At 38.3% G+C, this 15,464-nt stretch overlaps 1 protein-coding gene across 1 annotated transcript in view; it reads left to right on the top strand.

The window, feature by feature from the left end:
* wb (wing blister) overlaps positions 1 to 15,464 on the top strand; it is a 145,346-nt gene that overhangs the window by 118,405 nt on the left and 11,477 nt on the right. The window contains exons 33-42 of the mRNA XM_090109713.1: positions 6,284 to 6,406; positions 6,834 to 7,025; positions 7,383 to 7,549; positions 8,024 to 8,173; positions 8,588 to 8,745; positions 9,109 to 9,348; positions 10,150 to 10,321; positions 10,633 to 10,786; positions 11,198 to 11,448; positions 11,910 to 12,117. Of these exons, the coding sequence (XP_089965839.1) occupies positions 6,284 to 6,406; positions 6,834 to 7,025; positions 7,383 to 7,549; positions 8,024 to 8,173; positions 8,588 to 8,745; positions 9,109 to 9,348; positions 10,150 to 10,321; positions 10,633 to 10,786; positions 11,198 to 11,448; positions 11,910 to 12,117 (1,815 nt within the window). The remainder of the gene's footprint in view (positions 1 to 6,283; positions 6,407 to 6,833; positions 7,026 to 7,382; positions 7,550 to 8,023; positions 8,174 to 8,587; positions 8,746 to 9,108; positions 9,349 to 10,149; positions 10,322 to 10,632; positions 10,787 to 11,197; positions 11,449 to 11,909; positions 12,118 to 15,464) is intronic.

Below are 15,464 nucleotides of genomic sequence, written 5' to 3'. Positions count from 1 at the left end.
ATATGTATTATATTATTTAGGGTACAGATATATACATATTATATTACATTCCGATTTTATTAGGTATATTGAATTAAAATCGGAACATATATTGTTTTAGTAACGAAGTACATATACAGAATATAGATATTAAATAATAACCGAGCATTTAAGTATGTACCCAGTCTATAGGCATTTCACTTGGTAATAATTCGGTTTGCAGCTATCGTTTATTAATAATTTTAATATGTGGGAAAACGGTGGTTACTTAGATGGTGCATATGCCGGTGCAGGTAAAGTGAATTAAATTAGACAGAAGAAGCAGCATTCACCTCTTCTAAATGACCTGGAGTGCAGGTCATGATAAATAGTGAGTGAAACATATCAACTAATAAAACACAGGTATGGTAGCGGTCAGACATCTTTAATTTCAGTATAAGGAAGAGTACACACATGACGCAAGTTTGCACAGAGACAATATTTTGTTACCACAGATAAACAATAAATTTTACACCCCCACTTAACAAAATAATGTACACAAAAATTTATATTTATAACAACAAAATCAAAGTTTCAATTCAATTAAATTCTTGACAAACCTAACATTTTAATAAATTTATAATGTTTTTCACTACAGAGACTCTTAGTTAGGATATCGGCTGGCATCTCAGATGTAGGTATATAAGAAATATTAACCAACTCTTTAACAATACATTCTCTAATGAAATGATGCCGAACGTCTATATGTTTAGTTCTTCTATGAAACAATGGGTTACATGCTAATTTCTGTGAACTTTGGTTATCACTTAATAAATTGACAGGTGTATTAACAATTTCACCTCCACTTATCTCAATAATTAAATTTCTTAAATATACAGCCTCTTTGCATGCCTCAGAGAGGGCCATATATTCCGCCTCCGTGCTTGATAATGCAACAGTTTTTTGCTTTCTACATTCATAGGATATTACACATCCAGACATTTTAAAAATAAACCCTGTATAGGACTTCCTATCTATAGAACAAGATGCCCAATCTGCATCTACAAAGCCAATCAACGAACTTTCTCCCTTTACAAATTTCAATCCATAGTCTTTAGTTTTACTTAAATATTTTAAAACTCTTTTTAAATGTTTCCAGTGAGTCTCTTCGTAGCAGTTATTATATTGACTGAGGAAACTCACTGCATATGCTATATCAGGTCTAGATAAAACACATAAATACATTAGCGCACCTAGTAATTGCTGATATGGGTATGTTTGACAAATAGATTTAGATTTATCTAATTTTAAATTCTTTTCCATTGGAGTATCTGAACTTTTACAATTTTCCATTTTGTATCTTTTTAAAATTACATCTACAAAATCTTTCTGATCTATAGTAATAGAATCTTCTTTAACAGTTACATTCATACCCAAACAACGCTTCAACTGGCCTAAATTTTTTACATTAAAATTTGTTGTCAATTTACTTATTAATTTATCACATATTTCTTTACTATTATGGAACACAAAAAAATCATCTACAAACAATGCTATATATACTCTAACATTTCCATTACAAATCATAAACAAACAAGGTTCATACTGAGACTTGGTGTAACCTAATTCTAACAAACAAACTTCCACTCTTTTATACCAAGCTCTGGCTGACTGTTTTAAACCATATATCGCTCTTTTTAATTTAAGTACTTTATTTTCACAATTAGGCATATTTGAACAAGCTGGTATTTCCATATAGATACATTCATCTAATGAACCATTTAAAAAGGCAGTAGGTACATCAAGGTGTATTAAATCTAGGTTCTTATCTACACTTAAAGCTAACAAAAGTCTCAAAGTAGAATATCTGAGAACAGGTGAAAAGGTCTCTTTATAGTCCATACCTTCTTTTTGTGTAAAACCCTTCGCCACAAGTCTCGCTCTATATCTCACTTTGTTTTCACAATCATATTTAATTTTAAAAACCCACTTGCACTTCACTATTGTTTTATTCACTGGCCTTTCTACGAGTTCCCAAGCTTCTCGATCACTAAATGATTGCAACTCCTCTTTGATTGCTTGTTGCCACCGCACACTATCTGGACCATTAATCGCATCACTCAAAGAGATCTCATCGGTTGACACTTCATTAGCACATAAGTTAGCCCTACCATAGTACTCTGGCTTTTTCCTTACACGTTTCTCTGGAATTTTAATGCTACTGGAAGGTAAATTTGCAATCATTGACTCATCTGGCGAAAATGAATTTGACTCCTGGAAACTATCCTCTGATCCTGAACTGGATCCATCTGGTATAAAAGTCTTGTCATGATAATGTGAGTGCACATCTTCTTCATGATCACTAGACTTGTCTGACTGTCGATCCCCCACTGAATCCTGCTGTTCCTTAGTGCTCTCCTGCACTATCACCTGTGTTGTCATACTGTCATTTTCCGGTTCCATGACCACAACATCTCTTGCCACTGAAACAGTGCGTGATTCAGGATCATACAGTCTATACCCTTTGACGTTTTCAGGGTATCCAACTAAAAATAGTTTTTTTGACTTTCTGTCCCACTTCAATCGCCTTTCTTTAGGTATGTGAGTCATAACTAAACTGCCATAAACTCGCACATGGCTGACATCTGGTTTCTTTCCAGTCCATAGTTCAAACGGGGTATGATGCTGAAGACCCGCAGCTGGAGATCTATTCTTCAGATATACTGCAGTTTGAACTGCCTCTGCCCATAATATTTTATCAAATTTAGCATCAAATAAGAGACATTTAGCTTTTTCAACAATTGATCTATTATACCTCTCACAAAGCCCATTCTGTTGAGGTGTATATGGGTTTGTCTTCTGGTGTATAATTCCAGTCTGCCTTAAGTAATTTTCCATTTGTGCTGAACAAAATTCTCCACCATTGTCTGTTCTTAAAATCTTTATTTTTGTAGATTTTTGATTTTCTACTAAGCTCTTAAACTGCTTGAAATAAGAGAATGTCTCATCTTTACATTTTAAAAAATACACAAAAGCCATCCGACTATAGTCATCCACTAACAGAAGGAAGTATCTGGCCTGTCCAAGCGACTTGTTCTCCATAGGTCCGCAGAGGTCAGCATGTATTATATTCAGAATATTATCACTCCGTGATGAACTTGTAGGGAAAGGTAGTTTGGTTTGCTTTCCCTCGCAGCACACAGTACAATTAGCTCTGCTGATTTCTGCCTTATCTTGGAATGATAAGCCTTCTACTGCTCCATCTCTCATGATATTTAAGTCTTTACTGTTAATGTGGCCGAGCCGTCTGTGCCATGTCCAACTAGAAGTCACTGCCGTCGCTGCTAACAGTTGATCTGACTTCACAATGTTCAACTTATACACACCATTTGTTAAGTTAGCTTCTCCAATGCATTCATTCCGTTGATTATAAATATAGCATACATTTTCATTGAAAATAACTCTGTTGCCAACACTTATCATCTTACTAACGGATAGAAGGTTTGTAGTGAGGTTATGAATGCATAAAACATTGTTGACATTTACCTTATGCTCCTTATTTCGCACTTTCGTGGTAATATCTATGTCACCGGAACATATAACTGGCACGATTTCATTGTTAGCCACCACTATACTTCGAGGCTCAGTATTATACGATATATTTCTTAGCATATATTTGCTCGACTGCGATATCATATGCGTACTAGCACCCGAGTCTACATACCAGTCTTTGTCACTGTATTTTCCCGTTAGGAACATTGCACTAAATGCATTTACTTGTTTATTCTTTTCTGAGAAACGACATTGATTTTTGTAATGTCCGACTTGCTTGCATTTGTAACAACGAATATTTTTTACCACCGGCTTTCCGTCAAAATGGCTGACTTGCTTATTCGATTGCCTATTCGATGCTGACACGTGCGTTCGTTTCCCGCCATTTTGATTTTGGCGAGAATCTTTTGAAAAGAATGCTCCTTCGGTTTTAATTTCGGTCCCTGCGCTCATATCTAGCAGCTTAGTCTTTATTGTATCTGCACTCATGTTCATTCCGGAATGCTCAATGGCCATTATCATGGGCTCGAACTTATCGGGTAAACCGGCTAATAGAAGCGAACCGACCCACTCATCATTTATATCGAAACCGGTACCTTTAAGCTTTTGAGAAGTATCCACTATTTGGGTCACATACGCAGTCATCGATTCCGAGTTTTCAAGACGTATAGAAATTAATGTTCGTAGTAAGCTGATACGACGCGTAAATCCAGAATCATCAAATAACGCCTTTAATTTTGCCCACAAGTTATGCACTTTTGTTTCATTCTTGATGTGTACGTAGAGCGATGGGTCGATAGTCATCACCATCTTTGCTTTAGCCTTCCGATCATCTTGTTCACTTAGGTTAGCACTGTTCTTAATGTCGATGCCTTCGAGGATTAAGAAGTTTTCTACGGCGAATGCCCAATCATCGTAGTTATCTCGTCCCTTCAACCTTGGAACGTTCAACGAATAATTGCCTGCCATTGTAACTGCACAAATTTTTAATTTACTCAAAAAGACTATTTTTTTAATTTGCTCTGGGCCCATAACCTAATAAAACACAGGTATGGTAGCGGTCAGACATCTTTAATTTCAGTATAAGGAAGAGTACACACATGACGCAAGTTTGCACAGAGACAATATTTTGTTACCACAGATAAACAATAAATTTTACATCAACAAGGTAGTGCAATAGTCATGTAAGGAAAAAATAAAACAGGTTAAGTACAGTACAGGTACAGAACAGGTACAGTACAGTGCAGGTACAGTATAGGTACAGTACAGGTACAGTTAGTCAAAAGTATAGTTAAGTTACAGAAGGAACATTAAGTTACTGAAAACGATTTCGTCCCATTGGTTAATAAATAAATAATGACTTAATAAACTTAAATATAAGTATACAACTTATTCATGATAGATTGTCGTATACTTAAATAAATTGTCATTATTGTTATTATAAATACCTATGTAAGATGTTACATTTCTATGATTTTGAAGGAGCGACTACATGCCTATATATTCTTGCCGGCTCTTCTCTGTTGAGGCGGCTTTCCGAACCAGTGGTAAATTCATATTTTGTCCTTATACTGACGAAACGTTTTAACGTTTCTGGACGAGGTATGGTTGATGAATGAAGGTTTGAGTTTGAAAAAATTATTAATTAATATCGATTTGAATACATATATTGTAAAAATTATTATAATTTTGAATATACATATACTTAATGGAAAAAAAAAAAGAAAAAAAAATGAAAAGGAGAGATGTTGCATATAGATAGAATTATATTACTAGGCCAGGTGACACATTCTACTCTATCGCTGGTATGGAGCGGACGTGTCCCCGAGCTGTGTTTACTAACTGATACCTATGATATATAAAACAGCTAGATACGTTACCCGCTCTCTATTTTGGCAAGAAAAAACTCAGCTAAGTGCCCGAGTTTCACTTAATCACGCACCATTCAGCGTCGTGGCTGGACGTTCTTTTATATTTTAATCGGCAGTTGTTATTACGAAGTACAGGAGTGAGACATGTATTATGTCTCGTGCGTGAGAGTGAAAAAGAGAACAACTGTATTGGTGATAATGCGTTAGTAAGTAGGTATGTATTAATTACGCTGTTTTTTTAGTGCAATGATGTTGGCGTATGCATCGTCTACTAGTATAATAGGTCATTGACTGATACTGGTGCTTAGGTATAGACTAGAATAGAAGCATACATATAACATACTCGAATACTATACATACTAGAACATAATATTTTATTTAATAAAATTAATTGAAAAAATTAAAAATTTCTAAAATAAAGGAGGGATGTAGTGTATGTGAGTGAAAGAGAGGGAAGTATTATGTCATCTCTTGCGCACGTGCAACGGTGACACCGCTCACACAGCTCAGTTGGCTGCAGGCGGTCGGAGTGAGAGGTCGTGTGCGTCTAAGAGCCGATAATAGGGAAGGACATACACTACACTTGGATAAGCCAAATTATTTACTTTACTAACTTTAGATCTTTTCACAACAAACGAGTGAATATTATATGAATACTTATCGTATTCCACAATTTATTGACGTGACAACGTCTTATACTTCGATAGAGCCGGTTGCACGCACGAAAAAACATGACTCATGCGGCGTTACCTCGCTCTGAGGCGTTCCATGTAAGGCTTGAAGTGCAAGCGAGAGCGCGGAACGAGTGACAAAGAAGCACAATCGGACGTTGTCACGCTCAACTATCGTCAGTAAACCGACTTTACAGACAACCATTTTATTTATGTAACATTTGTACCCAGAACTAGGGCGTGGCGTAGAAAGTGCTGCTCGTGGTATCGACGCAGCGAGTGTGGGGCTCCGCGCGCTCGGCTGGCGGGAACGGTCGCTCGCCTCTGGGGCCGCTACTGCTGCGGCGGGACTTAGTATGTTGTTTCTTGGTTATTTATCTGTATTTTTTGGTATTATCTTGAAGATAATTTTGATGGTAACATTTTCAAATTGGGACAAATAGAAAAAAAACATTTTTTACTGGATTAAAGTTATTTTTTAGCGTAGCCTTCTACCTCTCATTCAGGACGCTCTTCTGTAATTTAATTTGTTGTATCATTTCCGTGAGTTATGAATAATTTACACCTTTCTTATTAATATTGAGAAAACACAATGATAAAAGAACCACCCAACAATTTTAATTTAAATTCGTCTGAAAGACATTTATTTATTTACATAACACGCATTCACGCATTTCTTGAGCACATTCTGTTTTAATACATTTTCTATCAACTATTGATAGAATTTTACATTTTTTACATTCAAGAATTTTACGTACATTAAACACGTTTTACATTCAAGGTAGCACAGAAACCGGAGCGCTCACATCGCTTCGCAGCGCTGGCGAGCAAGCGGAGCGCGTGTTCGCTGTGTCACGGTCGTTATATGACGAAGCGGCGGAGACGAGGAGGCGCGTGCGGTACCACTTGCGGAGGAAACTTGCAACGCTGCAGCGGCTGGGCGATACAGCGCTGGGGGCTGCTGAAGAACATGGTGAGATATTTACCTTTCCTAACATTTGAGTTTATAATTATTTTTAAATATTATTGAAAGCCCTCTTATATCAATAGTAGTTCTCTATTATAAAAAATAGTCATTCTTTAAATAGTAACAAATGTATTTTTTTCTAACATCTCAATGTTCCATGTTCTACTTAATGGATCCCTGTCACCAAACGATATTTCGTAGCTTAATAAATCACAGGACTATATTCTTTCCGCTAGATACTAATATTACATCTTGATTTTCATGCTCCACATATTCATTGTCTCTTTGATAGTCCCTTTTCTTATATTTAGTTTATTAGGCACAGTTCATCATTTTAATACTAATACGTAACTCAATTTTTAGTATCCCAAATCCGCGGTAACACGCTTCGCGGTGCTGAAGTATCGGAAGCACTTGCAGCGGCCGCAGCGGCTCGAGCGCGAGAACACTCCGCAGCGAGCGCAGTGCTTGAGCCAGCGCTGAGAGCGCTGAGGGAGCGGGTGGAGCGCGCTAGACATGCTGCTAGTACTGTGAGTGACAAATTATCCTGTTATCAAAGCTTTTGATATGGACATAAAAATTAGCATTCTTCAATTGAGCTTCTCATAAATCTTTGAGGTGTAAAACTTTCCACAACGTGACATTGGCAAAATTGACTGCCATTCATCAAAAAATTGAATTGAATTTAGCATTCATAAAGAGTTGATTATATATTGAAAATTTTAAATATTTTATCTTTTACCTTGCCCTTCTAATGAAATTATTATTAATCCATTGATTTAAGTGCCGTGGCATAATAATATTATGCTCGATGCATAACATTAATGTTGATCTTCTTCGAGAAATGTAACTTTACTAAAACAATTAAGTTCTTGAAAATGCTTGCACCATAAGTCTCTTGCCCAAATTACCAACAATGCTTGTGCAATTCGTAATATTGTCTTTACTTTCAATAAAATAAAATTATAATCAAACATTCTATAAAGATACTTATCTCCCCCTAGATAACAGTATCAGTCCGTTCCCCGGTGTCCGGTGGGGGCTGCGCACGCGCGTACGCGGTGCGGAGCGCGCCCGCGGTCACACGACTGTCGCTGGCCGTCAGCTTCGATGGCGATGTGGATGATGGCACGCTTGTCTTTATGCAGGATCAGGTTGAGCTTCATTTAATAATTCTACACGAAAATAGTCCCATTTCATCGCAAATGCCGTAATAGAAATTTGATAATTATTAAAATGATGACATGAATGACTGGATGTTATTACAGGTTCACACTAAGAAATTGAATCTGTATTAAATTTTTAAATGTGAACCTGTATTTTCATCAAAATAAGTACGGCTATTTTTAATTCCAACCAACTTCCAAACGAACATTAACTGTTATACAAATATCATTGGAGCTAACCCGGATTTCACTGGAAAACTGTGAACTTAATTCTCCTACATAATATTCGAGCAAACAATTGAACAGGCAAATCGAGAAGAGAATCTAGTCAAATTCTCAAAAGCAAATAATACTCTTAATCTTTCAAAGCATACATAAATAAATATATTTTCTCCTATCCAGGAAGCCACAGACCGCTACATGCGTCTGTCAGTAGTGAACAGCAGACTACGATTAACGTGGAACGTGGGGGGAGAGGAGGGGGTCATCCTGCACCCCGAGCCGCTGCAGTCTACGGTGGATGATGCGGATCATACTGCGTATACTATTGATATTGAGAGGTGACTTGGTTTTCTTAAGGAAATTCTTATTGGCTGTGGTGTTCAAATTCAAATTCATTTATTTGTTTTAAGGTTCTGGAGCTTAAGAATAAAATAAAATATCAAAAAGATATTTACCCAAATTTACCTAATTGTACATTACAAAACAACAAGTAACATATAATTTAAAAAAAATATATTAGGAGAACAAGTCGAAATAAACCGCTCTGACAACTATTTCTCTTTAAATTTTAAATTTGATTTTTTTAATAGTAAATATTAATTATCTGTAATGTAGAAAAAAAAGCAAAGCATCATAAATTCATCATAAACACGTGAACATCAGTCATTTATAAATTTTTAACAATACATCGTTCATTCCAGAGTATGGACAACAGTCCGTCTCCGCGTGGAGCGCTCCGGCAGCGCTGCGATATCGTCCAGCAACACTACATCAAGCGCTTCAAGCGCTGGGCTACTCCGCTCGTCTCTCCTCTGGCTGGGAGAAAGCGTGGCGCCGTTACCGGGCTGCGTGCATGCGTTGAGGGACGATAGCGGAGCGCTAGGGCTCTGGGCGTTTAATAAACAACCTGGGAATGCCAAGTGTATTGGATGTACTCATAGGTATGGGTACAATTTGTTTTTGTCTATCCTTATTGAGTATTTATAAATTTAAAATGATATGCCCAAATCAAAATTAAGAAGTTAATGTTATATAATGAACAAAAAAAAATCAGAGATAAAATCTTTAAAAACATTTATATCACTGTAGGGTCAAGTGATTTTCGGTAGTTAGCGCGAAATCAAAGGAAATAATCAGTAGAATTAACTTGTGTTGCGTTTTAAATAATACCTTACCTTAGGTAGCCCGGAAGAAATCGCTTAAAAGTGATAAGATCACCTTTGTTACTTTACATCCCATTTGTGCATTAATATAGTTTCGTATTCTTATGTAAATAGTTTAATAAATAATAGGTAGTTTGGCAGTGCAATGTACTGACACCCGAATATATGCTTGTTAAAGTGTGTTTTAATAAGCATGATCGTGTCACCTTTTCACGCGTATTGAATGAACTGTTTTTTTTAAACCATTACGAAGTTCATCGATGTATGGCAACAAATTATTTTTTATTTCTGTGTCCTCTTAGATATATTCCAGACTTTATTTTGAATCGGTATGTTTTTGTTTTCTGTTAATAAATAAAACAAACAAGCTGGTTAACATAAAAAAATAATCACTGAATTTAATTGAAAATCCGTATTTCACTTAGACCTGATGGTATCGCTGTTGTCTGTCATTTGATAAAAATAATATTTCAGATCGTGTTTAAGTTTCTGTTTAGTGGTAATGATAATCTATTTAATGTTGAGGAACGTTTGCAATTAAAATGATCGTGTTCTTAATAATGAGTTTTTCGTGTACAGGCGGTTCAGCCAATCCCGCGGCTCCACACTAGTGCAGTTCAGCGGCGCGGGCTACGCTGCGGTGCGTCGCTCGGGCCTGCGTCCCGCGGACAGACGCCGGTTCACATTGTCCTTCACCTTCCGAACGAGGGATCATGATGCGTTATTGTTTTTAGCGCTGGATACTGTTAATGTGAGTCCTTAGGTGGCATCCTTTTTTGACGTACACAACGCCTTAATTTAATTATTAAATCATGTTTTAATACTTTTTATAATTGATAATGATATTGGTGTATCTTTATGTGAATTTAAATATTTTTTCTTTCTTACTTGATGATAGAAAAATGAAAATATTTATTTACTATTTCCAAGAATTTTTTAAAATTGTCAATTTTATTTATTTGTTATTGTGTTCTTTTTGTATTTCCACGTTGTTATCTCGTATTTCTACGCATTGATTTTATATGTGCTTTTATTTCTACTTTCTTATCTCGTACGTACCAGAACCGCTCAGTGAGCGTGTGGGTGCGGTCGTGCCGCGTGGTGTTCGCGGTGCAGTACGGCGGCGCGCGGCTCGAGATCGCGTCGGGCGGCGCGCGCTGCGACGGGGCGCCCGCGCACGTGCAGGCCACGCGCGTCTTCAGCGGACTCGAGAGAGGTACTGTTGCGGGATAGCTTGAAAAGTGGAATAGATATGAAGAAATGGATCATCTATCCAACAATATATAATAATTAATATGATTTGGCTATCAAATTTGTTGTGGAAACTTTTTGCCAGAAAACTGACAAATATTCCAGAATATGGACAACAGTTTGATAACGCGAGAATAATAGATGAAAATGAACTAAATAGAGATTACAGCTAGTGAAAGAAAAAGCAAGACACAAATTAGAGACTATTAATTATACGAATTGATAACGCATGCTTTACAAAACTATGACACAAATATTATATGCATTGTAAATTAAAAATCTTCGTGATATACTTTATCATACAAACATATTACTAAGTCTATAATATTATGTAGCGATAGTCAAAGAACACGTATGTAAGCGCGTCCGTCCCCAGGCAGCCTGCGCGTGAACGGCGAGGAGACGCTGGGCTCACCCTCACCTCCTGTACAAGACGCGTCTCTACTACCGGACCTGCAAGCCGCGGAGTACTGGCTCGGGGGCGCTCCGCCCGGGGGCGAAGTCCCCGCGGGAGAGCGCCCGCCGGCACTGCTGGGGTGTCTCGGGGCACTCACTGTGGATAGAGAGGGATATGACTTGCTGGATACGCCGCATAGACATGGAGTTGAACCGGGGTGTACTACTAAGGTTTGTGAGCTTTGATCTTTTCAAGTTATTTGTGTTTATTTATTTAAATATAATAAAGACGGCAGACGAAAACAGGACCTTAAATATAACAATCTAAAATTTAAATCAACCTGGATATTTTACTCGTACAGATTTATACAGGATGAAAGGTAAGACATGTGACAAATTTAGACAGGAGCTTCTACTCATGAAACTGAACAACTTTTGTTCTACAACTTTGCTGAATTCGTAAAAAAAAATTGGACTTTGTAAGGAAACTTCGCTAATCAGCTGGCCGATTTCCATACAAAGTCCAAATTTTTTTCTTACCTTTCACCCTGTATAGGAACTTCCTTGGTACTTATTTTTTTTTCCGTTAAACAATTAAAATGTATCTCTTTCGATTATTATATTTTGATAGTGTCTTACTAATGCTTAACAAGCGAATTTTCCTTAATAATCTGTTTAAAACTCTTTCACAGACACTTCGGTCAGCAATATTCGGAGGCGAAGGTTACATAGAGATGGCATCACCAGCGATCAGACGGAAGTCTTCCTTGGGTATATCCTTCAGGACCAGGTCATCATCAGGTCTGCTGCTGTACCGGGCACCGGTAGCTGGTTCCAATGAAGTGGACGATGATGATGATGGCGATGATGGACATTATCTGGTGATTGCTGTTGTTAAAGGTTAGTAAAAGTTTTGAGTTTTAAGTAAATACATACATAGTTAAGTAATAAATGGTTTAAAACAAAAGGTCATCAATAGATTGTACACGGTTGTGTCACGGTTGTAGGTACCCAGTGAGAAAATTGTGTGTCAAATTTAATGGATCAGATATTATGTTGTAAATTTCATTGGTTTATTGAAATTGGTTTCAAGGATGCAAAGACCAATATATCTCTCGTACTTTATTATTATGTCTCTCTCCATAATACACGGGTACCACCAAAAGGAAGATACCCGGTCCTTTGGAAGGCTTACGTGGGGACACAGGTCCAACACGCAGAGGCCCTTTAGAGAATTTAATGTGTTGTGGGACACCAGCCGCAGCCTGCCCATGACTGCACTATAGAGATACAGCCCTGGGCAGTCCGCGGCCAATGTAGGCGGCTATTGCAGAAAAAATGGAAATGAATAAATCTGGGTTATGGAAGGGGGTGTTAGATGGACTGGTATATTGGGTCTATGGGGACTATGGACGTCTGCCTTTTCAATATTAAAAATTGAAAATTATGGCAGACGGTGACTCGCCAGTTCGGTCGATGGGCTCCCAAAAAGGTTACCGATAATGGCAACAAGGGGGCAACATCAGCTGAACGGCTAGGGGTGTAGAGAGGTGCGGCACCGGTTTCACCATCGCGGGCCCGCGGGCCCGGAGCGGGTTTCCCCGCTATTACACCATTAGACACTTCCACCCCCGAGCATATAGCTCTGGCGGCTCCACTCTGGACGGCCAACAAAGGCAAGCCAGAGGTGGGGGATCCTGAACCTCGTCATTGTTCACTCCGAACTGCCACCGGGACAGTCCAGAGGTGAGGACAGGGGCCTCCCCCGGGAGCGCTCGGTTCCCGCGGGGTCGCTACTCCCCGACACCTCGCCACAAGGTGCCCTGCGGGGTGACTGACTGCACGGTTGGGATATCTATTGTAGATATGCCATCCGGGGGCGATGGGGTCGTCACATCCCTACGCCTTTATTATTATGTTTCTCTGTTCCATAATACTCGGGTACCACCAGAAGGACGGTACCCGGATCTTTGGAAGGCTTACGTGGGGACACGGATCCAACACGCAGAGGCCCTTTCGAGAATTTTAATGTGTTGTGGGACACCAGCCGCAGCCTGCCCATGACTGCACTATAGAGATACAGCCCTAGGCAGTCTGCGGCCGATGTAGGACTATTGTAAAATATGGGAATTAAAAATCTGGGTTATGGAAGGAGGTGTTCAGTGGATCGGTAGGTTGGGTCTATGGGGACTATGGACGTCTGCCTTTTCAATATTAAAAATTGAAAATGATGGCAGACGGTGACTCGCCAGCTCGGTCGATGGGCTCCCAAAAAGGTTACCGAAAATGGCAACAAGGGGGCAACATCAGCTGAACGGCTAGGGGTGTAGAGAGGTGCGGCACCGGTTTCACCATCGCGGGCCCGCGGGCCCGGAGCGGGTTTCCCCGCTATTACGCCATTAGACACTTCCACCCCCGAGCATATAGCTCTGGCGGCTCCACTCTGGACGGCCAACAAAGGCAAGCCAGAGGTGGGGGATCCTGAACCTCGTCATAGTTCACTCCGAACTGCCACCGGGACAGCCCAGAGGTGAGGACAGGGATCTCCCCCGGGAGCGCTCGGTTCCCGCGGGGTCGCTACTCCCCGACACCTCGCCACAAGGCGTCCTGCGGGTTGACTGATTGCACGGGTGGAATATCTGTTGTCACGTAGACAATAGATATTCCAACCGCGGGCGATGGGGTCGTCACATCCCTACGCCCTTATTATTATTATTATTATTATTTTTATTAAGAATTTCCAACAAAGAAAAACATAATTTAAAAACTCTTAATACTAAAATTGCTTATCGTATAATAACAATATATGTTTCTTTACTTATAGGAAATTACAACAATCGTATATTTAAACGGATAACAATAGTTAGTTTAATGAAAAAATGAAAAAAATGAATTACAATTTCTGATGCAGGAATGTTTGCAATTATACCTACACCAAAAAAAGTTAAATAATAATTTAAATGCTGCATCCAAAGTAGATCCAAAACAAAATTTGCAATAATATCGTTTTTACTAATATTGCTTATTAAAAAACTAATGCTGATTATTATTACATATTTACACTTTATTTATTGTGCTGACATGTTTCATTGAAATTATTATGAAGAATACGCTTGAATACCGCAAGTGAATTGTGAAATATATCAATTTCACGCGACTTTGCTGCAACAACGTTGTACTCATGGGTAAGTCTAACTATTGGGGAATGCTTCCCTAAGTTTGTTCGAAATGGAGGAGTTCTGAGTATAGCGCAGGGATATCGAGGGATCCTGGCGGGGACATTAATACATATTCTACCCAATAATTCAGGAGAATCAATACTGTTATTAATTATTTTATATAAGAAAACTATATCTAACATTGTACGTCGAGTTTTTAAGCTCAACATCTTGAAGTTATTGAGCCTGTCCAAATAACTTGTGCAAGTTTTACCAATTCCAGTTCTGAATGCTAGACAACGGACCAGTAATTTTTGTAAGCGCTCGATCCGATTTATATGCGTTTGATAAGTTGGGTTCCAGCATAGAGATAGAATGTACTACGTACTAGAGAGGCGATCGCTACTACACTCTCTTTAACACGAGCTAGAGGTAAGAATCACAAGTCTCTTTAGTCTGTGTCGGACTGTGCCCCCCGCTTGCCGCGTCAACACGTGTTATTGCTCTGTTCAAAATGCCTTCGTGTTTGCTTAGATATTGTTTTAACAGTTCCCATAATACAAACAAAGCCCGAGGAGTGACTTTTCACCAGTAAGTTTCCTTATTATGAGTAAGTCATGCATTTTACTAATATTGTTATCATTTTGCGAAAAATCACCACGCGTTCTGCGTTTCGCGCCATTTTTCATAGACTAACAGCACAGACGTGACACTATCGATGAGTCTGTTAAAAAAATGTAACTGGATTTTTTTAACTATGTATATACAATATCTACTAGGAAAGATTACCGTGGTGTAGTACCTAAATATTTATACTTTTACCCGACTACGCAAAGTAAAACGGTAGGTTATATTAAGTAATATTTATTTATTTACCTATTTTTATTTATTAAAAAAAGCCTAATCAATAGTTGTTCCAATAGGATTTATAAATTATTATGCACAACAATTACAAATAAACACAACATTCACAGAAACTAATACAGTAAAAGTTCCTTAATCGCGCTTCCTTTATTCGTGTTTTTACTATTCGCGGATTAAAAAAATGCGACCCAATTTCTATATTCACGACTAAAAATTTCTTTTATT

This window comes from Colias eurytheme, chromosome 2 (genome assembly GCF_061535395.1).
Source record: "Colias eurytheme isolate Ceu_HAF_F1 chromosome 2, ilColEury1 Martin Lab GWU primary, whole genome shotgun sequence".
Lineage (NCBI taxonomy): Eukaryota > Metazoa > Arthropoda > Insecta > Lepidoptera > Pieridae > Colias > Colias eurytheme.
This window is presented reverse-complemented; position numbering and strand designations above follow the sequence as displayed.